This window comes from Ascaphus truei, chromosome 8 (genome assembly GCF_040206685.1).
Source record: "Ascaphus truei isolate aAscTru1 chromosome 8, aAscTru1.hap1, whole genome shotgun sequence".
NCBI classification, from domain to species: domain Eukaryota; kingdom Metazoa; phylum Chordata; class Amphibia; order Anura; family Ascaphidae; genus Ascaphus; species Ascaphus truei.
Window position 1 is genome coordinate 83,610,040 of NC_134490.1, and position 27,752 is coordinate 83,637,791.

The following is a 27,752-nucleotide window of genomic DNA, read 5'->3' on the forward strand; positions in this document are numbered from 1 at the left end:
TGCTCAAAGTGGATCAAAAACATATTCTACTTTAATAATATTGAATTATTATACTTTTTATTTTAAACAACATCAATTTCTTTTATCTATTTACATTCCGAGCAATGCCGGGTCTCTCAGCTAGTATATATATAATGTGAATGATGAAGCCACTCTACAAATGAATGGGTGCAGGGTGGCTTAACCCATTCATAACTTTAGCGCTTATTAACCGTTATTGTTATTAAGGGGTTAAGTAACACCACAATATATTTGCTATATTGTGTGGTTGTGTTATGTATAGTTTATTACTAATTGTTATGTTTATTGCGGGTGTGTATTGTTTTGAATGTGGGTATTGGGGGTAAGGGGTATTGTCCCCAAGGGAGGGAGGGTAGGCCTCCCGGTGTGTAGGGGTGATGGTGGTTATGCCTCACGGGGGTGGGTAGTGGGGTGGGGGGGGTCTATTTATGTAAAAGTATTAATGTGTTTTTTAATTATTTTTTCAGACTTGATAGTGCAGGCAAGCGGGGACCCCTGCGGGAACAACCGGGGTCCACCGCCGGCCTATAGTACCATTCCTGTGCCTAAATAATTAGCTATGGGTTATGTATAAAACGGGGGTATAGGGGTTGTTGGGGGCACAGAGGTTGATTGGGTTGTGTATTGCAATGTTTATTGGGGGCAATTGTCCCCAATGGTAATGAAGCAGCATTACTGTATTTGTATTAATAGTGTACATGTGCAGAGGGTCTCTGGACATGAACCGCGTTGGTTTTATGTCCGGGGACCCCCTGCTTCACGAGATACAGGCTCCGTTATGAGGTGCCGGTATCTCCTATGAATGGAAATGTCCCGCGTCACGTGATCGGGCTATCTCCATGCATAGGAGATACCGGCACCTCATAACGGGGCCTGTATCTCGTGAAGCAGGGGGTCCCCGGACATAAAACCAACGCGGTTCATCTCCGGAGACCCCCTGCACATCTACAAAAGGAATACAATTGTTATGTACACATTTTTTATTTTCCGGCGAGATTTGTGCAGAGAGAGGCGGATCCCATGACCGCAGCTTCCGAACCACGACTACCCACTCCCAACTACTATGGCGGCGACCCTCTTGGCTGTCGTGGTTTTTTGAACCAATGTTCTATTCACTTTGAACTGTTGCCATCCCACTTTCTGTCTTAGCGCTCTAAAGTGGCCATCGTATCCTTACTAACGGATGATGGAGCAAAGGCCAGATCTTACCAGTGACATCACACACTTAACCAAAGAATTCTGCAGAGTATTCGATAACCCGGGCGCAAGGTAACTGCTGCCTCTTGTCTTTTGAAGATTTCTCAGGGTAACCGCACTGTGGCCCGGTATGCAGTCGAATTTCGCACAATAGCCGATGAGACCAGCTGGAGTGACGAAGCCTTGATTGCGGCCTTCTGGCAAGGACTGTCCGAAAATCTCAAGGACTAACTTGCGGCACAGGAACTTTCCACTGAACTAGACGAGCTTGCCACCCTATGTATCCGGATGAACCAACGGCTTCTGGAGAGAAGAACCGAGAGGAAGCGGCACCAACAAGGTACGCAGTCTCTTCTTAGTCGTCCTGCTGGAGTCATTGACCTTCCCTCCCTTGCTTTGGAAAAACCTATGCAGCTTGGAGGTAACAGATTGTCAGCCGGCGAGAAACAGTGTAGACACCGGTCTCTACCTCTACTGCGGTAACACCGGACATCTGGTAATTGCTTGCCCTCTTAAGTCGGGAAACGCCAAATCCCAGTGAGAACGGAGAGGGTCACACTGGGAACCATATCTTCTTCTCCTCCCAAACTGCCTATCAGGATCTTCATTCCAATCACTCTACTCGGGGACACCTTCAAGACCACCATGCGGGCCTTTCTAGACTCCGAGTCAGGTGGGAACTTCATTGAACAAGGGTTCGCCGAGCCCACTTTGATATACAAGGACCGTCCCATAGGGCTGGAAGTCATCGACGGTCGTCCCCTACAACCTGCCTTTAAATCTCTGCAAACCATTCCTTTTCTGATACAGGCTGGAGAAAGGCACACCGAGAACATTCAACTGGATGCCATTCATACGCCTTCAATCGACGTTATTTGGGGATTACCTTGGCTTCAACTACATAACCCCCACATAGACTGGACAGAGTCGCTGCCTCTCCAATGGAGTCCTAATTGCCTTGAGAATTGTGCGGTCCCTTCTAAAAGTCTAGCTGGGGTATCAGTACCGGAACAGGTAGACCTTCAGTTGCCTGACATCTATGCAGAATTTCAAAATGTATTCGACAAGGCCCAAGCGGAGGTACTGACACCTCACCGGGCATTCAACTGTCCCATCGATCTACTGCCTGCAGCTATTCCCCCGCGTGGATGTTCCTATCTGTTGTCACCTCCAGAAACCAGGGCCATGAAAGAGTACATCCAGGAGAATTTACAGAGGGGATTTTTTCGTAAATCTTCATCACCCGCAGGTGTGGGCTTCTTCGTGAAAAAGAATAGATCGCCCAGACCGTGTATCGATTACTGAGGACTCAATAAGGTCACGATCAAGAATCGGTATCCGTTACCACTGATTTCCGAGCTCTTTCACAGACTACAGGGGTCCACGATTTTTACTAAGTTAGATCTATGAGGAGCATACTGTACAACTTGGTAAGATTTAATCAGGGGGATGTGTGGAAGACAGCCTTTAACACTTGGAATGGACATTATGAGTATCTTGTAATGCTTTTCGGACTTTGCAATACACCCGCAGTGTTCCAGGACTTTGTAAATTACATTTTTAGAGATCCCCCTGATCAATTCGTGATTGTCTATCTAGACGAAATACTGATTTTCTCCAAGACCGTACGGGAACATTCGAGACAAGTTAAACAGGTGCTTCAAAGATTACAGGAAAACCACCTATTCGCCAAATTGGAAAAATGTCAGTTCCATCACAACGTCGTTTTTGGGATACATAATTTCTGACTCTGGTCTTGCCATGGATCCAGCCAAAGTGAAGGCGGTGGTGGATTGGTCTCGTCCCATGACTTTCAAAGCCGTGTAACTGTTCCTGGGTTTTGCAAACTATTATCAGAGATTCGTTAAAAACTTTTAATCCGTGGTAGCACCTACAGTATTACTGCGTTGACACAGAAAGGAGCTGATCCCGCGCTTTGGTCTTATACAGCCATCCGATATTCTAAAGAAGTCCTTCGTGTCAGCTCCCGATCCAGGATTGCCTTTTACACTCGAGGTGGATGCTTTTGATGTCGGGGCCGGAACGGTATTGTCTCAAAAAAGGCTGCTCAGGCCAGACTTCATCCTTGCACTTTTTTCTCCCAAAATTTTTCGTCCACTGAGCAGAATTATGATGTTGGCAAACGTGAACTCCTGGCCATCAAGATGGGTTTAGAGTGGAGGCATTTGCTCGAAGGTATGGAAAATGCTGTCACCATACTGACAGATCACAAAAATCTATTATACATTGAAGGTGCACGTCTGTCAGGAATCCACTCCTGGCTTTGATTCTAGCCTTGCAGACCCCTGCAGTTACAAAGGCTTCCTCTGGCAATCAATGGCACATGTGCTGCCTCTCATTGCAGCTTCAGCCCTGTGCTTCGTCATTGGAGGAATGCTCACACACCCTCCTCCTGTGATTGGATCTCCGCCCTTTATATGCTGGGCTTTGCACTGAGTCAGGGCAGAGCATAGTCCTTCTCTGGATGTTACTGTGTTTTGCCACAAGCCGTCTGTCTTGTCTTCGTTTGGTTACTAATGTCTCTAGTTCTCATCTCTAGTTCCTTAGTATCCAGAGACCTGTTGCTGTTCGCCACGCAGTGGTCTGTGTTCCGGTGTTACCTGAGGCCTGCTGCTAGTTCCACGCAGAGGCCTGTGTTCCTGTGTTACCTGAGGCCTGCTGCTAGTTCCATGTAGAGGCCTGTGTACCTGTGTAACCTGAGGCCTGCTGCTAGTTCCACGCAGAGGCCTGTGTTCCTGTGTTTCCTGTGGCCTGCTGCTACCTTCCATGCAGGGACCTGCTTTCCTGAGGCCTGCTGCCAGTTCCACGCAGAGGCCTGTGTTCCTGTGTTACCTGAGGCCTGCTGCTAGTTCCACGCAGAGGCCTGTGTTCCTGTGTTACCTGAGGCCTGCTGCTAGTTCCACGCAGAGGCCTGTGTTCCTGTTTTCCTGTGGCCTGCTGCTACCCTCCACGCATAGGCCTGCTTTGGACTTCTGTGCTGAAGCTTTGGTTTTCCCCCGACGCTGCCCTGCGGTGTACTTCGGCCAGCCTGCTGTCTCCCCCTGCTGAGACCGGCATCATGGGCCCAGGCCGCTCCTCGCGCAGAGGTCACTCTCATGCTCATGCTCCTAAGCGGAAGCGGGGAATTCCGGTCTACCTGTTGCCGAACTCCTGCTTGAATAACGACGATGCTGCCTTCTCCAATTCTGACCTGCTATGAAAGACTACGAACTGCGCACTCCGGATCAGTCTGCGCGGACTAAGGTCGTGATTATATAACTCCACCTCAGCCCCGCGGTCCGGTCCCGGTTTGTGGCGAGCACAATCGAAACAGTATTCTCGGCCCCACAAAACCGGACCGCGCCGTGGGATGGTAAATGTTTAACTGAACCTATGGCCCAGGCTGCGGACCATTCCCTGTTTGGAAAACCATACCTGTTTGAGAGACTGCCTCCGCCTGAAACTGCGGGCATTTGTGAAGGTTTAACCCTCCCGGAAAGACTGACTCGTAATGAACTCCTTACTAAAGCTCAGCGCCTAAAAGAGATGAAACAGCTCCGGGCTCCCCAACTGTACCCTGCTACTTCCACTATAGACTGGGACCCTGTGGATCTTAGGGTACTGGCCCAGGCTCGTATTGCGTTTCATACACTGTGCCTAAATTTCCACCACCTCATTACACTATGGGACCCTCTCCTCGCTGCCTACACATATTCTAATTACACCCATTTTCCCTCAATCCCTTTTGCTAGACCTTTGGGGGTTCTTCCTGCACCTCAGGATAGCTCAACTGTTTTAGTACATCTACAGCCTAAAGAGGAATTTGCCACAGTCCCGGCTGCTGTCTCCTCCCCCTTTAACACGGACCCTCTACCACTTTCTATTCACAAACCCCTTTTTGCCAGTCCTGTTGCTAAATCCATGGGGGTACCATCCCCTCCTAAGAATTGTCAAACCGCCTCCCTGTCACTGCCCGCTACGGAAGAGACTGCCACGGTTCCTAGTCCTGAGTTAACCCCCCTGTGTTCAGACCCCGAGGTTATTCCTGTCTTAACCCCTGCTAGTCAGGCCTATGAGTACTCCACTGTAAATCCCTGTATTTCCCAAGCCAAAGTTTTTTCTCTAGCGACTGAGAATGAACCCCTTCTGCCCTCGCTTACTAAGTCAGAATTCCTAAGCTCTTTCCCCGAGATTATTTCTCTCCTAACCCCTGCTGGTCTGCTCTGTGAGGCCTCCATTGTTAACCCTTGTATTCCGCAAACTAATGTTACGTCCCTAGGGCCAGAGGCTGAACCCCCTAGGACTCTAGTTTCAGAGGCTAACTTCCCTTTTTCTGATTCTCAGACACCGTCTGACTTAACCCTAGTAAGTTCACCGCCCCGAAGTCTGACAGCAGATGTTACACTTAATGCCTTCCCCAAAGTTCTAGTTGCTGAGTCCTTGGAGACTCATTTCTGTAACCCCCCTGGCTCAGCTAAAGTTCCCGCTGCCGCGCCTCCTGAAACTTTTGCTAAACTGATGGTCCCAATTAAGAGTATTGTTCATGAGTCTGTTTCAGCCTTAACCTTGTTCACAGAATTCCCTCTCCCAGGTATTTCTCCTACCCCTTCTGTTACTCAGAGAGCTGAAATCCCTGCTTCAGAGTATAGCTCTCTTTTCGTAGATTCTGCCTTTGTGGCTGATTTCCCAGACACCTCCTCAAGTAACCACTTCTGAGACCAGCGTATCTGTTGTTGCTCCCATAATACAATTACATTCAGGCCCCTCCTTTTTGGAGGATCAGGTTTTCAAATCTAAAACTCCCCCTACCCCCGATTTTGTAAACCTGCAGTCCCCTCTCACTGAAGTTAAAAGTTCTCCAGCAGCTGCTGAGTTAAGCCCTGCCGCTACTAAATCTTCTGTTGTAGAAGCAGCCTTCCCTAGCTCACTTCCGTTTGTCCTATCTTTTATGCCTGTTCCAATGCTTTTCCTCCTCTGTCTCTGAGTGTTGCTATTCCTGTCCTTGACTCTAAGTCTGCCCCCTTGGAACCTGTGACAGCTATTAGCCCCCCTTCTACGGCCCTTGATAAAGGGCCACAAGCCCAAAACGCGTAGGTGTTCTGTTTGTCTTAGTTTGATCCAATAAACTTGTTCATTATGGGAACGCACCTCCGGGGTTTTTTAAACTAGCAGTGGAATCAGTGCTTCGTTTTTTCTCTCCTTCCCCTTGGAACCTGTGACAGCTATTAGCCCCCCTTCTACGGCCCCTCAGGCTATCACTTCAGAGATCAGCTTATCTGCCCCTGATCCCTTACTACGCTCTGAGTCTCCCCTTACGGCTTCTAAGGTCTCCCCAGCACTTCCTGTGTTAACCCTTGCCTTCTCTCTAACTTCTCAGGGAGAGCCTGACTGCCTGCCCTCCACCTCTGCTGTAGTCTGTGAGATACCTATCACCTTTGCTAAAATTCCCATTTTGCAAGGTATTTCTCCTATTGTCTGTGATACCTGCAATTCCTTTAATTGATCCTGAGACCCCAGCCACTGAGCCTCCCATGGAGTCTGATGCCCTCAGTAGGGATTTTCAGATACCCAAGTCAGAAACAAGGGCAATCTCCCCTAATTCCTTAGAAGTACCTGGCCTGTTCCTTGCTCTTTCACAAATTCCCCCTCCGGAGACAAGCGTAATGTTCTCTGATCTTATTACAGTAGCTAGCTCAGTTCCTGCCGGTTCGCAGTCACCCACTTCAGAGACTAGCAAGATGTCCCTTATTTCCATTGGAAAGTCTAGCCCAGTTTCTTTTACGGATCATGCCACAGCCTCTGGGATGACTAAAAATGACTTAAAGCTCCTCACGGCGGGGAATAGCCTTTTTCGATCTAAGCCCCCTATAACTCCAAGCTTAGCCCTAAAGTCTGGGATGTCCACTCCGCTAATAATACTGTTTCACGCTGATTTGCCCACAGTATTCGGGGTATCCGCTGCTGACTGCATGTCTGCTACCACGAACTCAGGGATATCGACTTGGAACTTTCGGTAATACCCGCTGCGTCCCTTTTTTCAAAAACTCCTGTGTACAAGATGGAGTTATATTTCACTGTATTTTCCACAATACTTGAGGTACATACTATTGACTGTCCTGTCGCAAAACTAGGGGTACCTTCCAGGAAGGTTTCTGTAGCTACCGATGCTAAGGACCCTGTGTTTAAAACAGTCATATTCCGCATTGCTTCTCCCACAGTATCATGCGAGACCTTGTTACCTGGGACCTCCACGCCTAACTCAAGTTCATGTTCTCCGTTTTCTCTTTCTCTGTTGGAGCTACCCAGCTTTAACCCCAAGACTTCTATTTCTAAGGCTGATGCACCGCTTACCCGGCTTCCTGTCTTCTCGGATAAGATCTGTTTTCTCACCTTTCAAACAGTGTCTTTACTCGCAGGTTTCTGTGCGGTGCCTGAAGTGCCCTTTCTGGATTGCATTTGGTCTTTCTCTAAGACGAAGACACCCATACTGGACCTCGTTGCTTTACCTGAGGCGTCTGTCCCTGTTATCGATGGCCCCACTATGGGTATGGACATGCTGTCCCCTACTGTCTCCTTGCTGCTTACTATGCCCTTCGCCAAGGCCATAACTTCAGATTTGATTCTCCCCAAATATCAGAGGCCAAAGGAGGCGGACCCTTCTTCAACTGCCTGTACCACAATCAAGAATTACGTAATCACTGCTACCGGCTCTCTCAAATTGCTTGGGATTACAAGCCTGGTTCGTATCAAGACTACTGCTTCAATATCTTGCAGTGAACCCTCCCGTCCAATACCCTCGCTAACCCCCACCCGGAATTACTTGGGAGCTAAAGACTCTCGCAAGTTCTTACGTGCTGATTCTGCCAAAGCCATTGTCTGCCCTGAAGTCCCCAATGTCATTCATGTCCGACAATTAGTATCCTGTGTCCCAGCTCTTGGACTATTACTATGCACCGGACACCTGGCTGCTGCCTTTCTGATGTCCCAATTCCAGAGTCCCCTGTCCTTTCTTAGCTTTGGATTTCCAAGTCCCCTGGTCCCATTGCCCATGTACCGAGAACCGCAGTGCCACTGCTCTCCTTTGTGGCACTCGCCAATGTACACCTGGATTGTGGACCTAATTCTTGCCTGAGACACTTCAGGAACAACTCAATGTCTCCCAGACCTAAGAATGGTCCTGTCCACCCAGGTTTCTCATCCAGAGGTGGGGGTACTGTAAGGAATCCCAACAAACCGTGGGCTTTCAATGCCACCTCTCGCCTAAGGAAGTTTAGGAACAACTCCATGTCCCCCAGATCTATGAATGAAATTGTTCGTCCAGAGGTCTCACCTGAAGGGGGGGGGGGCGGGGGTACTGTGAGGAATCCACTCCTGGCTTTGATTCTAGCCTTGCAGACCTCTGCAGTTACAAAGGCTTCCTCTGGCAATCAATGGCACATGTGCTGCCTCTCATTGCAGCTTCAGCCCTGTGATTCGTCATTGGAGGAATGCTCACACACCTCCTCCCTGTGATTGGATCTCTGCCCTTTATATGCTGGGCTTTGGCACTGAGTCAGGGCCGAGCCTAGTCCTTCTCTGGATGTTACTGCTTTTTGCCACAAGCCTTCTGTCTTGTCTTCGTTTGGTTACTAATGTCTCTAGTTCTCATCTCTAGTTCCTGAGTATCCAGAGACCTGCTGCTATTCGCCACGCAGAGGTCTGTGTTCCTGTGTTACCTGATGCCTGCTGCTAGTTCCACGCAGAGGCCTGTGTTCCTGTGTTACCTGAGGCCTGCTGCTAGTTCCACGCAGAGGCCTGTGTTCCTGTGTTACCTGAGGCCTGCTGCTAGTTCCACGCAGAGGCCTGTGTTCCTGTGTTTCCTGTGGCCTGCTGCTACCCTCCACGCAGGGGCCTGCTTTCCTGAGGCCTGCTGCTAGCTCCACGCAGAGGCCTGTGTTCCTGTGGCCTGCTGCTACCCTCCACGCAGAGGCCTGCTTTGGACTTCTGTGCTGAATCTTTGGTTTTTCCCCGAAGCTGCCCTGCGGTGTACTTCGGCCAGCCTGCTGTCTCCCCCTGCTGAAACCAGCATCATGGGCCCAGGCCGCTCCTCCCGTGCTCACACTCCTAAGCTGAAGCGGGGAACTCCTGTCTACCTGTCTACCTGTTGCCAAACTCCTGCTTGAATAACAATGATGCTGCCTTCTCCAATCCTGACCCTGCTATGTACGACTACGAACTGCGCACTCCGGATCAGTCTGCGTGGACTAAGGTCGGTGATTATATAAGCCCACCTCAGCCCCCGCGGTCCGGTCCCGGTTTGTGGCGAGCACAATCGTAACGTCGCTTGGTGTCACGACAAGCGCAGTGGTCATTATTTTTCTCCCGATTCAATTTCATACCTACCTGGCTCAAAGAATATAAAAGCAGACACCCTATCCTTCAATTTTTGGTAGAAGACAAGGCGGAGGATCGTCAGGAGACCATACTTCCTTCTGCGTGTATACTCTCAGCTGACGCGTTTGACTCAAGGCATCACAATCAAACTCAATATTCTGGAGGGTCTCATATATATTCCGGAGGGTCTCAACGTGCCAGAAGGACATTTACTCATGGCGCCAACATTTCGTAGGAAGGTACTGGAATGGGGTAATTCATCCAGAACCTCCAGTCATCCATGTACTAGGAGGACGATCGATCTTTTGGAATGGACCTTCTATTGGCTAGGGAAGCACAAGGACATAAAGGACTTTTTTACCGCATGTGCTACTTGTGCCCAAAAAAAGATGTCTTGTAACAGACCATCAGGGTTGCTTCAACCTCTTCCAATCCCAGATCGTCCATGGACTCATCTCTCCATGGACTTCATTGTGGCGTTACCAGTGTCCAAAGGGAAGAATACCATCTTGGTGGTTTGTCGACCGCGTCTCAAAACAAGCTCATTTCATTCCGCTTAAAGGTCTACATCCTGAAGTCTTCAAAGAAATGTTTTCCTGCATGGAACATTGTCATTGTGTCAGATTGTGGCTCCCAATTCATTTCTAAATTCGGGCAGGCTTTTTGCCAACAACTAGGCATTTCTTCCACTTCTCTTCTGGCTACCATCCTCAGACAAATGGCCAGACCGAAGGAACCAACCAATCCCTCGAGCAGTTCATTCGATACTTTGTCTCTGACACCCAGGATAATTGGTCAGACCTCCTGCCATGGGCTGAGTTCTCCCACAACAACCTACGAAACGAGTCAACACAGGAATCACCTTTCTTCATCAAATACGGATTCCATCCCTCAGGTCTCCCTACTACAGTCCCCACATCTGGGGTACCGGCAGTGGAAACCAGGTTCAGCAACTTCAGGAGTCCTGGGGAAGGATTCAGGAGAACCTCAAAAGTGCAGTATCCATGCAAAAGAAGCAGGCAGATCGGCGGCGTCGCGATACTCCTACTTATAATCCAGGCCAAAAAGTATGGCTTTCTACTAAGAATATCCGCCTGAAAGTACCCACCGCAGAATTGGCACCTAGGTTCATTGGCCCGTTCGTTATCACAGAAAAAGTTAATCCAGTTGCTGTCATCTAAAGTTGCCAGCGCCCATGAGGATCCCTTCTGTGTTTCACATATCCCTCCTCAAACCCTTCATCCAAGATTCTCAGTTTCCTGCTTCGATGTCTCCTCCTAAGCCTCTCCTGATTGAAGTCCAACAAGAATTTGAGGTGCAATCAGTTCTGGATTCCAGAATTACCAGGGGTAAACTCCACTACCTGGTCCATTGGAGAACGAATCCCTGCGACCAATTACACGCCTTTATGTTAGTTCTGGCCTTTTATCGGAGGTACCCCTCTAAACCATCCCTGGGATGCCAGGAGGTCGCCCCTGAAGGGGGTGGGGGGTACTGTCAGGATCGGGCTTAGGCCCTGCCTCCATGACGCATCTCATGCAATCACGAGTGACGCATGTCAGCTGCAACCTGCACGCAGGCACCGCGCTGCTAGGAAGGAAAATGCTGTAGAGATCGTCTCCACGCTCCGCCCCTGTGATGACATGGGCAACGCACGGCACTCGCTAGCTATACACAGACGCCGTGCGGACACAGGCAAACAAGGGGTTAATTCCCTCAATTATTCCATAGCTGCTACTCACTCCACCCCTGCCTATCAGTACACCAGTCTACCTGTGATTACTCATTGATGACAGCCTCCTGCTGCTGCTTCTTCATTGGCTCTTGGTCCTTTATATGCTCAGCCAGCCCTCTTACAAACTGACTGAGCATAAACTTGTTTATGTGAATTGTGCTTACTTCTAACTTCCTGCTGCCCCGCCTTGTCTTGTTTGCGCCTTGTAATTTTGACCTCAGCTTGCACCAGGACTTCTGCCTTCTCTGACCCCTGGACCACGGCTATGGACATGATGATTCTACATTCCATACCCATGGACCCCGGCACCGCACAACGACAATCCGATCTCTCCAATCCCTGACCACGGCAAGTACCTCGACCAATCTGACTTCTCCTACCCTGACCCGGCTACACGACTACGACTCTGCACTCCGGGCAAGGCTGCTCGGTTGTTGTCAGTGGCTATCAACATCCCCACCTCAGCCACACGATCCACCTTGTTTGTGGTGAGCACTGGTTACAGGAACAGTTTAGGCTGATGCCCTGCTTCAGGAAATACAAAGAGATATTACATAAAAAATAAAAAACCAGCAGCACAACATTGCTGCTACAGTATATGTTTCTCTGGTCAGTGCCAGCCAAGCCGGTCTCCTGCACACAGTCAGGCAGTCTCCAGTAAGCCCTAATTATTCCTCAAAGTATGGCTGTTGTAACGTGTTAGGATGCCGTCTTAGTGTACAGTATGGGTTGATTTATATATTGTGCTAGCACTGAAAGGGTTATAGATATTCTGGTTCAAATCCCAGTGTATGCACCTTGTGACCTTGGGAAAGTCACTTTATCTCCCTGTGCCTCAGGCATCAAAAAAATAGAATGTAAACTCTATGTATCTTGTGCATGCAAAAAAAAATATCTATTTACAGCACTGTTACACTAGCTATGCAAGAAAAAACATTATTATATATATATATAATAGGCGGTTATGATACTATTGGGCCAATTCAACAGAGAGGTGGGCAAAAAAAACACGTTTTTATTCAACTTTCTTACCAAGATAAAATGTAAAACCTTCCAAAGTATTTGTAAATGCTAAAGTTTAAAAACATCATGTTGGGTGTTATTTACTAAAGCTACCCAGCTCCAAAACTCAGAGGCAACCGGGCTTATTTGGAAGCCATTGGATTTTTTCTTTTAATAAATCACACTATTTTAGCTCCAGTTCTACAGCAAGAAGAATTTAGGGATTAACACCCTGATTGCTTTTTTTTTTTTAAATTACAAATGATAAAAATGATTAAATTGCTAAAAATGTGCGCTTTAAAAAAGCACAAAAGAAATAACACTGTTTTGAAAAAAATCCATAATTATGATTTTTTTTTAATAGCAATTTCTTTAGGAATTATAAAATAGGTTTTCACTTAGTCCGTATTACACATATTTATGGAAGAAAACTACAATCATTTTAAAAATTGACAAAACACATCAAGGATTGTGTATCAAAGTCTCTTGGTTGCAAAGCCATAAAAAAGCAACCGTTTTATCTAAGGAATAAGCCTAATACAAGCATGAAGTTTTAATTCTTTAATAGTTACGATGCTATTTTTGTTTATTAGTGGCCAATACATACATTTAAAGGCCAATGATGTTTCCTGCAGCAAAACCGGAACAATTCTAATGCAGAAGGACAGCAATCATTTTATCAAAGAAACAAATCCATTGCTTACTGTACAATGAGAAACACGATACTGCTTTTTGCAGCACTTTTGCATGTGAGTGCACTGATATTAGTGAGACTGCACCTGGGAGATTTTAATAACTAACCCAAAATTGTTTTCATTACTATTAATTTTCTTTAATAAATATGGTTCTGGATTTGCAGCAGGGATAACTTCTTGAACATACTTGAACCAACAATCTAATTGGTAGGTAGAAGGAACATACAGAGACAGTAGGAGGGCGTTCTGATAAGTGCGTCTGCAGGGGGCCAAGGTTAATGTATGAGGTGTATAGTATTAGCCACAGAGCTACTCTTATGCTTCGATAAGCAGGTGTGTTTTAAGGGGGGGTGTTAAAGGTGGATAGAGAGGGTGCTAGTCGGATATTGAGGGGAAGAGCTTTCCAGAGGTGTGGGGCAGTCAGTGAGAAAGGTTTAAGGCGCGAGAGAGCTTCAGCTAGAAAAGGGGTAGAAAGAAGACATTCTTGAGTAGAAAGTGCGAGTCGGGATGGTGCATAGCGAGAAATTAGGACTGAGATGTACTATAAGGAAGAGCAGAAGAGTGTAAAGCTTTAATAGTGAGGAAGAGAATTGAGTGTGTGATACGCAATTTGATAGGAAGCCAGGAGAGGAATTTCAGCAGGGGTGAGAGTGAGACAGATTTAGGTGTTATTTATCAATATCTCTAAGCAGAGGCAGAACTGGAGAATAGTGAGCTCCGGTGAAAAAATATGTTTTGGGCCCCGCCCCCAGCAGCAAAACTGGTAATAAAAGCCATGCGCAGATTTATCAAAATCCAATTTGTTTAAATGGTAATGTTTTACTACATAGAAAGTGTTCCAAAGGCCAAGGTGTGCAGCGCACAGCAAAAGATGATAAGAGCAGGTCTTGCAGTAAAATTCCTTTATTGGTAAGTCATCTGGATGTGGGACAGCAGCAAACTTCAACGCGTTTCGTTCTGGGGAACTTTTTCAAGAAGTGCTGTATGCTATATTATTGCAGGTTTAAATACAGCTGCCCGCCGAGTTTTCGCGCCCAAAATTGACGTCATCCGCATAGTCAGTCCATGATTCATGCGTGTCGCGCATGCGTCGCGCGCCGGAGCTGTTGTGAACGTCTGCAGTCCAAGCCGCACTATCCACGCTTGGCACGTCATGACGTCATGGCCTGTATTGAGACCAATGGGGTGCGTTCGTGCCGCGCATGCGCCGCGCGCCGAGTCACTCTGGGAGCCTCTGCAGTACCCAGCCGCGCTCATCAATGCCGTGCGCCTCTCTGGACGGCCCCACGTTGAGAGCACGCCTCTGGGGACTGCGTGTGCCTCCCTCCTGCTCCCCGTATTGGCGCATGCGCAGACGCTTCCTCTAGCTACCAGAGCATTGAGGGACCAAAAAGTGTAGGAGATACTAACATGGGTATCATTAAATCATTAGATTAAATCACTACGGGCCACTAAAAAATCACTAGGCAGGCAGCTGCACATAAAGATGCACAGAAAATGTATAAAATTTATATTTAACAAAACTATTCACAAAACAATTTCTATAAATATTTACAAAAAACTTCATAAAAATATATAAACAATACTTTAAGGAAAAAGAATAATATAGACAAAAAGATATAAGTAAACATATATGGTGAAAACCTAATCTAACGCTACTATGTGTTTGAACAAATATTATAGTATAAAGATTATTTTTATTATTTAAAAAGTCTAGAGAAATTAAAAACAAGTTAAAAAGGTATAATTTGGTCTTGTACCTATATCTGAAGGGCAGCAAGATGCTTGCTCCTATATGTGAGATGGAGTTTACATATTATTGAGTAGATACCTTTGTTTATATATGTAGTGTGGAGTACTATGTAGTAGGCATATGGATTTTTTAAATGAAATATTTTTACCTATTTGGCATTGTTACAGTACTATGGTTACATGCATGTTGGTATAGATGAATATGTAATTTATAACAAATTGTTAGGTACATATTCATTTTAGGAGACACCAGATTACATTGATAACAGTAAATGTACTCAATTAGACATGTCAACTCCTTTAGTACAGATAAGTCAAATGGTCCAAGGTTTGGCTGGATACAAGTGGGGGTAATAAAGCAAAAGGCAATAGGCTGTTGGTATTTATTGTGTATATATAAATTATACATATTTTTTTCTCTATCTTAGATATTAAAATATATATGCTCTGAATGATCTCATTTAAGGAAATGATTGAGGTTCCATTCCACATTCATCCCATCTGGATGTCTAGTTTTTAAAGGGAAGATCCAATAGGATTCTCTACAGTCTAGAGCCTTTACAACATTTCCCCCTCTTTCTTTTTTCATTATCTTTTCAATACCCATAAAAGAGAAGCTATTTATGCCTCCCTGTCTGCATTCCGTAAAATGCTTAGACACAGGATGGTTAATATCTTGTTTTCGAATCAATCTGCAGTGTTCCTGCATCCTTGTTTTCAGGGCCCTTGTGGTCCTTCCGACATATCTCTTCCCACAACCACAAGTGATAAGATATATCACAAATGTGGTATTACAATTTATAAAGCTATATATGGTATAGCATTTATGTGGGTTGTGGGAAAAGACATGTCGAGCAGGTTTCATGAAGTTGCACATATTGCACTGATTGCGTCTAAAGGATCCTTTTGTGGAGAAACTTTCTGGATCTTTCAATGGTGTTGATATCACGCTTGGTGATAGAAATGTGGCCAATGTCTTAGCTCTTCTATATACAAATTTTGGGCCTTCCTCTGTATATCCACGAAGTATGGGATCCATTTTTAATAATTCCCAATATTTATTAACAATTTTATTTACATGATAACTGGATCTATTAAATTGGGAAATGAATAAAGGACAGATCCCATCTTCATTGGCCTGTCTTTTCTTACTATTCTTGTTGCGAGAACCATCCCTCATTCTGGATCCAGAGGGTAATACAGTTTCACGTTCAATTTCCGTGACTTCCTGCAAGGTCGTTTGGAGGGTCTCCCGGTCATATCCCCGCTCAATGAATTTTTTGGTCAGTTCTCCAGACTGAGTGATGAAATCGCTGTGAGTTGAGCAATTTCTCTTGAGTCTGAGGTACTGACCCTTGGGTATTCCCTTGATTACAGATCTGGGGTGACAGCTGTCCGCTCTAAGAAATGAATTTCTCGAATTAAGTTTCTTATATATGTCGGATTGTATTATACCACCATCTCCCAAAGATCCACAACCAAAAAACGACCAAGGACTAGGCGCTCTAAGGGACGAGGGCGCAGTCTCAAAAAGAAAAAAATACACATGAACTCTGAAAATAATGTCATTAACATCTCTGGGATACCTCTTTCTGTGAATGAACTGTCTTTACTAAACAAAGGACTGAATTTCGCTCCCATGGAAAACTTTAGATTGTTCAATACTATAATAGATTTACAATGCTTCATTAGAAAACTAGTATTGAAAAAGTTTTTTCATAAAGATGATGCGATTATAACTGATGATGTAACTAATTCTACCCTTGTTATGTTTCAGGATTCTGAGTCAACAAATTACGGTTTAACATCATTCACCGAGCTATGTACCCTTCAAGACATGAACTGTCTTCTAGATGAACAGACTACAGAGGAGGAGGAGACATCAGTGTCCTCCTTCCTGGTAGGTTCTAGAGACTCAGGCTTAAAGACACGCTCAACCTTCTATCCCTCTCACATCAAAGGCCCACACATAGCCACGTTTGAGAAACTAGTCGAGAGAGACTTACTACTATTAGAAAAAGGTTACAAATTCACCCCCCATGTCGGCAACAATATGTCCAAAAATGACAAGCTGAGTATTCGAAGCTTGATGACCAACAAAAATTTGGTCATAAAAAATGCCGACAAGGGGGGTGCTATTGTTGTACAAAGTAGTGTTAAATATCGATCAGAAGCACTAAAACAATTACTTGACATAAAATCATATAAAACCCTCAAATCTGACCCAACTGATGTTTTTGCAAAACAGCTAAACAGTATCCTTGACTTTGGTGTTATCTTACAAGTGTTAAGCGAAAAAGAAAGAAGCTTCCTGTCCGTTCAAAACCCGGTTATCCCCATTTTTCACCATCTCCCAAAGATCCATAAATCGTTGGTCGACCCTCCTGGGCGACCAATTATATCTAGTATTGGATCTTTGGGAGATGGTTTATCCAGATACATCGATATTTTTTTGCAACCACTGGTCCACAAACTTCCGTCATACCTACAGGATTCTACTGATTTATTAAATTCACTGTCTAAATTCACTTGGTCCCCCAACTATTTATGGGTCACTCTAGATGTAACATCACTTTACACAATTATTGATCACTCACAAGGTATTACAGCAGCACAATATTTTCTTAATCAATCACTGTTATCACCAGCACAAGTCACATTTATTTTAGAATCTATCTTATTTTTACTTACACACAACTATTTCCTTTTTGACAACACTTATTACTTACAGACACGAGGCACCGCAATGGGCACGTCATTTGCACCGTCCTATGCAAACTTGTTCATGGGATATTGGGAGCACAAACACATTTTTAGTCACACTAATTCTTTCCGTAAAAACATCACTTTCTATCGGAGATTCATCGACGATTTGTTTTTGATTTGGGAAGGTGACACTAGGTCCCTGACGGAATTTGTGGACCAGTTAAATAGGAATGATTACAACTTACATTTTACTTTTTTACATCATGAACAAAAGATCGAGTATCTTGATTTACTTTTATCTGTAGATTCATGTCAATCTATTCAATCTGACATCTACAGAAAACCAAATTCAAGAAATACGTTTCTTAAAGCCAACAGTGGTCACCCACGTCCTTTAATAAAAGGCATACCAAAGGCACAATTCCTAAGGTTGAAACGTATTTGCTCAACAGATGACTCATTTGTAGAGCAATCTAAAGAATTAGCTTTGAGATTTTTCAAAAGGGGATACTGTAAAATGGACCTACAGGAAGCTTTTGATTATGCATTCCATACCCCACGTATTAAATTGTTGAAGAAAAAGATTAAAATAGATTGCAAAAAAGAATCAACGCCACTCTATTTTATTACACAACACAGTCGCCAAGCAAATAACATCCGCTCCATTATATTAAAACACTGGAACATCTTGTCATTGGACAATAAACTTAAGCCACATACTGAAAAGTTACCCAAATTTGTATTTAAAAAAGCTAAGACCATCTCCAATTATATATCACCAAGTATGTATACAAAACCACATACAAAAACTAAATGCTTTGTCCCTCCTATGGGTTTTTACAAATGTGGCTTTTGCAAAGTCTGTTCCTATGCAAAACCAATTAAAACAATCCAATCAAAGATAAATAAAAACAAAACGAAATTGAGGAGTTTTATTACGTGCAACACTAACCATGTAATATATCTCTTGTCATGTGGCTGTGGTATGGGCTATGTAGGGCGAACGATACGACCATTAAAACTTCGAATAATGGAGCACATTAGAAGTATTAAGAACAAAGATCAGAAGTTCCCTGTGGCACGACACTTCATGGAATGTCCTAAAGGAAATTTGGACCACCTTACATTCAGTGGTCTAGAACACATTCCACTCTCAGTCCGACGTGGAGATCGTCAGAACACTCTAAATAGAAAAGAGATGTTCTGGATCTTCACGTTAGATACCATGACACCTAGAGGTATCAACGTGGACTGGGAGATAAAACATTTTTTGTAGAACCATCTATTTCTTGCCACAGGGAGCCCTGTAAAATATGTGCTCCTGTTCGTGTAGTTCGCCCACATGGCCCATCAATATACTCCTTTGAGTAAGTGATCACAATCAATATGATAAACGACAAAATGAATAATTTTGTCTATTTGTAATGTTGGGTACCTAGCATTTATTTAAAATGTTGATATATCTTCCATTTGGTCTTTTTATATCATGTTTAATGAGGAATGCAAAATACCACATATATATATATTTTTTGCTCACTAAATCCATTCCATATGTTTACAATATATTGTTATAACTATGACAATAATTAATTCATCTTCTGGTCCTTTTCCCTTCTTTTCCTCCTTCCCCTTCCCCCCTCCCCCCCCCTTTTCTCTCCCCCTTCTACCCCCCCCCCTCCCCGCCCCCCCTTTCCCCCCCCCTTTCCTCCCCCCCCCCACACCCCTTCCCTTTCCTTCTCCACCTCCCTTGTCCCTTCTTGTCCTACCCTTCCCTTTCCCATTCCTTTAACACATATATCATTAATCATGAGATCTGAAAAGTTCACACTTGTATGTTCAGTAAACTATATTGATAGCATGTCCAATTATGCAATGTCTTGCTGGTCTTGTTATTCTATCCCATACAATTGCATTTATATATACTTGATAATTTTAAAGTGCAACTGAGTATGCTCTGATCAAGCAAATTGTTCTAATTATGAATTGTAATAATAACAATATAAATATACTAAATGTATGTTTTACATCAATTAGATATTGGAAATCTCCATTACCCCTGCCATTACTTGTTTTTATTTTAATTATTATCATTATATTTTTTTCATCTATTTTTTCATTTGTTGCTTTCTATTATGACATATACATTATGAAATTTATCTTTGTATTTATTTAGATTTCATTAAGGTTTATATTTGATTAATAATATGAATTATATTGTTTTTTATGTTTAAATGTAGATTGCTCAAAATGTTCATTTTCATTTCTTTGGTTTTTAACCTTTTAGTCCCTATTGCGCATGTCACTGAAGCCCATGGGTGCCGGGTGAATGTCATTCAGCTATGACTCAGTATTCCATCATGCAGCCTGCTGTGTGTGTGGTGTAGGCTCACTGGCAGACAGGCACCATAGGTGGCGCACTTGCGCTATGTGTGAGCGTCTCCAAGCCATGAGCCTGGCAGTCTATCATACAGCATGCAGCATACTCAGAGCCCATTTGCTGTGTGACGTCACTTCCGGTTCACATCCGGTATATCAGAGGCCTGCACACGGGTAATGTTACTCTTTGAAAAAGCCCATGCTTGGGTGAAACGCGTTAGAGGTGCAGGGGCATCCTTTTTCCTCCCTCTTTTTAACTATGCTTTAATAAAGGACACTTCACAGCACAGTCCAGCAGTTGCTACGTTTTTTCTGCCTCGTGGTGCCCGCTGAAACACCCCTTCCAAACCGGAACAGGTACACTTTCTCTGCATCCCTTGTCAGCCATGGAGCACACAGAACCGGCGTTCACACTGCATGTGAGTAAACCTACTGCTTAATTGAGAGCCACCCCAGGCATACAAGATTATTCAATTCAGGGAAATTGCAGAGGTCAAGGGGGGGTCTAAACACTCCCTACTTACAACTCTGCATACCTCTGTTATACCTTGTGCCATCTAGGTGTTTAATGCATATAGCCTCAAGCATGCAATACCACACCAAGTGATCCGGTTTAAAACGCAGTTAAAAACATTTACTTTACAATTACTGTGGGTCACATATGCTCTGTAGCACTGGTTAATTGGGGCTACTTACCCCTTACAATTTTGTTTTACTACATACATTGTACAAATCTGGTTGTTTTTTTTTTTTTTTTGCTCCAGTTTTGTAGCCATCAGACTTTAATAAATAAACCCAACTGAGTCATCTTAATAAATAAACCCATGTGGATATGCTGTGTAATAGCTGCGATACAGCTCAACCCCATTATAGCGTGATCCGCTACAACGCGGATCGCTTATAACGCGGTGTGAGCATGGCTTATTTTTTGGCAAACTTTAATAACATTTACACGTGTGTGTGTGTGTGTGTGTGCGTGAGTGCGCACGCACACACACACTTTTGCTACCTGTTGATTGTGTGCAGCTAGACCAGGATTTCAACCATGGAGTTCGGTGGTGTTCCAAGCCTCTCTCTGTCTGCACTCTGATAGGCTGTGATACGTTTTCTGAATTCATCTGCTCAAGTTATGCTGGGAACTGCCTTTTTGCACAGATTTAGAGAGCAATAACAAATCTCTTAAGTTAAAGAAAAGATAAAAATGTGCAGACTGCTGCTTTAACATATGTGAAACATATGTTATTTGTATTTATCCTCTTAGTTGTTCAATGCCTCACAGCTGACACTTTTGAGTAACAGTGGAAGGAAAAAAAAAAAAAAATATATATATATATATATATATATATATATATATATACACACGTATGTGTATGTATATATCTGCAGTCTTTACATTTTATTCATAACCCACTGCAAAAACTGATCAGTTTCTGTAAAATTCTAGTTATCTATTAAACACACTTTCCAGTCATTGAGCAGGTATATATTGTGTGTGTACATTGTACAAACCTTTATTAATCGTGCCTGCTAAGAAGGAAGAGGTTGAGGAGGATTTGTAAAGTAACTGAGCAGCATTGCAATTAACCACACCAATGTCATATCAGTGCGGACACAGAATGAACACCTGCTATTTTGAATTCTTTATTGATTATTTTCTGCGTTATAACGAGGTTCAGCTTTACTATGATCATACCCTAAACACATGCAAATACTTAATTATCTTTAATAGTATTGGAATAGTTTAAGTCTAATTTTCAGTTTTTTAATCTGAGAAGAATTTGACATTTAGCCTTAAAAGGTAATTTAAACAATCCCTTGGTTATATTATCAGGGATTGTAAATATCCCATAAAATGAATTTATTCCATGACAACGACATTGTGCAGGTTAAATATTTACCTCATGGTGATAACTTGCTCGTCTTTATGATCTCGTCTGGGCTGTGAAGATTAAAACTTGTTCTCACTGTTGAGCTTTTATAAAGAGGATAACAAATGACTTAATTTGTAGGAGGAGCAATGAAGGAAACGAAACTTGAAAGTGACCCGGATGGAATGTGCTGTGAAGTATGTTTTGTGTTTTGTGTCTCTATATACGTATGTTTGTATATCAATAGTCACATTTACCATTAGGAAGTATTTTGCAGCATGTTTTACACATGTTCATTGTGTTGGGCAATCAGGTGGTGATGACCTATATAAGACCACCTCCTGTAATACCCTAATACCTCCTGACGAAGCGCTGTAATGCGCGAAACGCGTTGAGGGTTATGCTCATTACTTTTGAGTTGCACTCCTGGGTAGGAGTGCAGTTTTAGCACGTTTGATTCTCCCCTCACAGTAGCCGTTGTTACCTCCCCCGTCATCTCGCTAGTTGTTGCAGCTATTGCCATAGCTTTTGACCTAGCTGACGAGAGCCCGCCTACCACTCTTGTGTTGTTGCACTTCCGGTTCCGGGTCAGGGACTTTGTGAGAATCTGCAGCAGTGGATCGCGGTCGGGACAGGGGGATTTTGACCAACGCTGTGTACAGACTCTTGGGGGAGCCTCTACGTGCATGCGGTTTTATCCAATTGTAAGTAATACTGTGCAGTGTTGTTTTAATAAATTGACCTTATCTTACCTTGGCATTTCTCTTTTTCTCTGCGCTCCACCTCCCCCTCTTTTTGCATTTTGGATTGATTGTGGCCGGCTGATCACCGGAGGGAGAAGGAGCCCTTTTCTGAAGATTTCCCGTGAAGTTTACGGACGAGCGCAGTCTCCATTTCTAGAAATTTGTAGGAGGAGCAATGAAAGAAATGAAACTTGAAAGTGACACGGATGGAATGTGCTGTGAAGTATTTTTAGAACCAGCATCTAGGAAAAGGAAACTTATCATTCTATTCAAACTTCTATGACACCTGAGAAATCCTGAAGCTTATTCTGTCCGTTGTAAACAAAATAAGTATTTAAATGATGTCAGGCAGTCTCAAGTTAACCCCTTGGTCCCATTATTTAATTAATTAACCACATCCTGTCCAGGATTTAATAGCTATAGTATCATCCCAACCTGTATTGCACCTTTAGTGCCCCAAATAATGCTAACATGAAGGAAGCCGTAAATAACCCCACCTCAAAACTTGAAAAGCCAGTGATTGCCTTGCATAGCTATTCCAGCAGGACCGGCGATATTGGGCGTCTTATTTCCCCAGATGGCATCACCCTTCATCCCAAATTCATCTGCTTTATTACAAAACGTTTGGTTATATCCCTTGCCTCATGTAATTTGCAGAAAAAAAGGATATCATCCAACTTCCTTTCAATTAAGCTGGGAGGCATACTGCACCTTGCTCCGCTAGTCCCAACAAATATGCCACCATGCCTCCAACATGATCCTCATACACCTCCAGGGCTCCAAAATGTTCCATATTTTTACACCATTCCCTCCAAGACCCCATGAATGATGCCCGAGACTGCCTTATCACATCCATCACTGCTCCAAACCCAGGCTCCACAAGTGATCCAGGCACACTTGCCCTTCTGCATCCACCTCTGGTGTCAGACTTTGGAATAACCCCACTTTAGAATGAGACAATGCATCCTCAATGTTATTCTCCAACCCCGTGACATGCTTAGCCCTACAATAAATGTTCCCTGGAAAACTGTAGAGCACTAATCTTGTCAGCAGATGCACCACGTTTCAAGGAAGTGTCTATTGCAGAGAAAGATCCCAATGGCCAGAACAGCAGGGCAGATAACAAAGACATAGTCAAGGTAATATGTGGGGATCAAGGGAGGCAGCAAAGGTTCATACAGTAGTTTGGGTGACAAGCAAAGGTCAAGGTAGGCAGCAAAGGTTAATAGTTCGAGTCGCAAGCAGAAGTCCAGGACAAGCAGCAAGAGGCATAGTCAGGGTTATGTGCAGATGTCCAAGGACAGGAGCCAAGGAGTGGAACCACGACTGGAAATGTATCAGGTATAGGTAACACCAGCATAAACAGGAAGGAAAGGGGAGGTTTATATAGGGCATGGCTGAGGAAAGGACAGGTGAAGGTGGTCAGGGATAGCAGACTTCAGACAGTCTATAGGAACTTGCAGATAGGCAGATGAGCAGTCTCGGTAGCCGAGCAGGGGAACTGCAGGATGGAGCGAGAACAACCTGACCCTGTCAGGGATGTCTCTGACCCACCGGGGGGTGCTAGCCATCAACCCATTCACAGCTTCTGCCATCTCCATGTTATCTGACCTGTACAGTACCCTTTAATTGTGCAGAAACCAACCCCATAATTCTACTGCCACCACTGCTGACAAAAATTCCAAAGGTCAAATTCTTAACCAATCATTCCTATACCCACACCAGAGGCCTGCTTCTCTCCACCCACCATCTCTGAAGAAAAAACACGCCAAAACCCCACAATCCTGCCGCAGCCATAAAAAGTTCTAAGGCTCTTTTTGACACTTTGGTTTGCAACCATAAAGTACTTCCATTGAATGAGTCCAGAAAAACCTGCCATACAACCAGATCATGGAGCAAAAAGCAAGATTACTTTGGCGCTCTCTACACACTGAATGAGTTAATCTAATGTTACCACCTAGTGGTATAGGGAATAGAATGTAGTAAAATATAAAAAGCAGTAAAATATCAAATAAAATAAGTGTCTCAATTAATGAAGACGTGAAGGTGTTGAAATACGGTGAAATACACAATGTCACAATCACTCAACCTTTAGACAGGAACAGCCACATTCCTCTATGAAAGCGAATACAAAAACAGGTGAGGGAGTTGGTTGGTGACGGCAAACAACTACGGATTAGTGGTTCTGTTGGTAAATGGTCACTATAGAAACAGAAATACCCGGGCGCTACCTATGAATAGTTCGTTGGCGGATAGGGGTGTAATAAAGTAAAAAACCTTGATGGTGAACAAGGTTTTCCCTCTGGTTCTTTTCCTCCTGTGACTCTAAAGACCCCAAAGAAGGATCTACCCAGGATCCTTCGAAAGTAAGCAAAAAGAGAGAAGGGGATGGGGGAGCACTGGTGGAGTAATGAAGTATAATGCAATATGATTCAGGTGTGTGAGACTCTGAAAATTGGATGGTGTGGATCTAAAATAATTTAAACACTCACACGGCCTTGTGCAAATGCTTGCGCATCAAGGTATCTTTTACGTCCTCGTTTCTTGTCCTTGTAGGGTCAGTCTCTGCTTCTCGTCAGGGCTATTCTTTTCTTGATGTGATGTCTCTCGTCCGTTTTGGTCCTCTCCTTTTTCTTGCGTAGGGTGTCCCCCTCAGAAAGAATACATGGGGATGTGAACAGTGGTACATAGACAGTGATAGGTGGAACACGACAAAATAAAATAAAACAAAATATATATAACAACCAAGATATGGCACAAGTGAGTAGAATACAAAATTTATAAAACACTCACACGGGCATGTGTGGGTGCACTCAGGGGGGGAGGGTATCTTGACCTCCAATGGGATCTCGCTATCCCAAAATGCCAGCTGTTGCAAGTGATGAGGGTGAGGGAAAGGGGAAATAAAAGGAAAATATTACTCACACGGCCAAGTGTGAGTGCCCCCTTAGAAAGGTGTCTTTTAGGTACCGTCTGGTGTCCCTGGATAAAGCCTAGTGCCAGCCTCTGATGGTATCTTTTCTCTCCCAGAGCGATGTAGATAATACACAGCCCAGAGAAAAAAATAAGGATAAAAGCTTCCCTACATCTTTTATCACTGATTTTAGCACTGATTCTGGCAATATAACAGCTGTGATAAAAAAAACACTGGCATATTTTGCAGACGGACCCCATTTTAAAGGAACACATTCCATCAACACCAAGGGTCATTTTTAGAAGGGCTCCAACAATAAAGGCGAAGCTGGCACCAAGTGTATTTAGGAGGGAACCTAAGATCAATACCCAACATTGGTTACCCCCACCAGTGGGATTTTTCAGTTGCTTCAGTTGCAAGGCCTGCAAAAAGGCAATGAAAGATGATAGAACCAGTTTCATTTCTAGTATCACAAAAGAAAAATTTAATATTAAAAATCTCATCACCTGTCGGACAGAATATGTGGTATACCTGCTTGCGTGCCCATGTGGTCTCCAATACGTTGGCCGGACTTCTAGGGCCTTGAGAGTCCGCGTTTTGGAGCATATGGGCAATATACGCAGGCAGGTTATGACCCATAGTGTTTCCAGACATTTCAGCCGGGCACACGGAGGAAACCCTGAGGGGCTCTTATATAACGGAATAGAACTAGTAGAGGCACATTGGAGGGGCGGTGATCGGCTTAACAAACTTGCACAACGAGAGACTTATTGGATCTATAGACTCCAGATTCTGGCCCCAAAGGGCCTAAACATAGACATAGATTTAGGAGCCTTTTTTTGAGCCGACACCACCATTGATTATATCTCTTATGGCCCTAGGTGTTTCCTCTTCACAGACTTTTTTAATTTTTAATTTTTTCCCCATTTCGCCCACCTCGTCCCATGGTCCGCTTCCCCTCCCCCACCCTCCTTCCCCCCACCCTCGCGCCCCCCTCCCCCCCCGCCCTCCACCTCCCCGTGCTTTGCCCCAGTTAGCAAAGTTTTTTAAATGATATTATCCATGCCCATTTAGGGTATTTATTGTGTCTTTGATTTACCCTACAGATTTGGACCATCCAACGTCTATCAAAGAGTCCAGTTATCTATGTTTATACCTCCACCACAACCAGGGATGAGGTTAATAATAAGGCTAACTATAAACATTTTATATCAGCTATTAAACACAACCTTTTTATTTAAGGAACAAGACAATGATTGAGCCTTTATATATATATATAAATTCATTTTTAATACCCAATGTTTTAGTTAATATTTTTATACATTCATGATCTTTGACATGTTTTTATATAAAGATAGAAATGCTACCAATTAAAGGTCTTAACACCAAAAACGGAGCTATCCGCTTTCATAACAGGAGCAACCATTTTTTAAACGAAGTATCACTATATCAGGGCGTTTGTGAAAGCAAATATCTGCCAATTTTAATTAGCAATTAACATATACATCCTTCGAGTAGACAATCACTTAGATCAGCTGGATGTAGGAGGAGGATTGAGGGGGATGGAGTTGCCGGGCAGGCCGCAGTATATAAAGGAGGAACGGCGAGCCTTACCCAATCCAACTACGGAGCCTGAGGAAGCCCATAGGGCGAAACGCGTTGCTCAAAATCCCCCAACCTTTTTGACCTGTTGCGGCCACCATAGGGAGCAGGACACGGGAAGTGCAGAGCTCCATCCGGACGCGGAAGGAGGTCCCACTGCAGCCCCATGAGCCCTGCTAAACATCCCCCAGAGACTGGCCTTTTTATTGCTTACACCGCAGCTCACGAGTTGAGCGAGCGGGGAGTTTGTTTGTTTATTTGTTTATTTGTGATTCTTAAATAAAGAGTTTGGCCTATAATTTCTGGGCTGTGTATTATCTACATCGCTCTGGGAGAGAAAAGATACCATCAAAGGCTGGCACTAGGCTTTATCCAGGGACACCAGACGGTACCTAAAAGACACCTTTCTAAGGGGGCACTCACACTTGGCCGTGTGAGTAATATTTTCCTTTTATTTTCCCTTTCCCTCACCCTCATCACTTGCAACAGAGTGATAGCTGGCATTTTGGGATAGCGAGATCCCATTGGAGGTCAAGATACCCTCCCCCCCTGAGTGCACCCACACATGCCCGTGTGAGTGTTTTATACATTTTGTATTCTACTCACTTGTGCCATATCTTGGTTGTTATATATATTTTGTTTTATTTTATTTTGTCGTGTTCCACCTATCACTGTCTATGTACCACTGTTCACATCCCCATGTATTCTTTCTGAGGGGGACACCATACGCAAGAAAAAGGAGAGGACCAAAACGGATGAGAGACATCA

At 44.1% G+C, this 27,752-nt stretch overlaps 1 protein-coding gene across 2 annotated transcripts in view; it reads right to left on the minus strand.

The window, feature by feature from the left end:
• The window catches only part of LOC142502071 (interferon-induced protein with tetratricopeptide repeats 5-like), a 40,268-nt gene extending 17,651 nt beyond the window's left edge, over positions 1-22,617 (minus strand). Inside the window, exon 1 of one of the 2 annotated variants that reach the window (XM_075612880.1) lies at positions 22,478-22,617. In XM_075612880.1, the coding sequence (XP_075468995.1) occupies positions 22,478-22,485 (8 nt within the window). In that variant the 5' untranslated portion in view covers positions 22,486-22,617. Of the gene's footprint in view, positions 1-21,755; positions 21,828-22,477 lie in introns of those variants that run through there. The other variant, XM_075612881.1, reaches the window with a different exon arrangement.
• Positions 22,618-27,752: the final 5,135 nt, after the last annotated feature.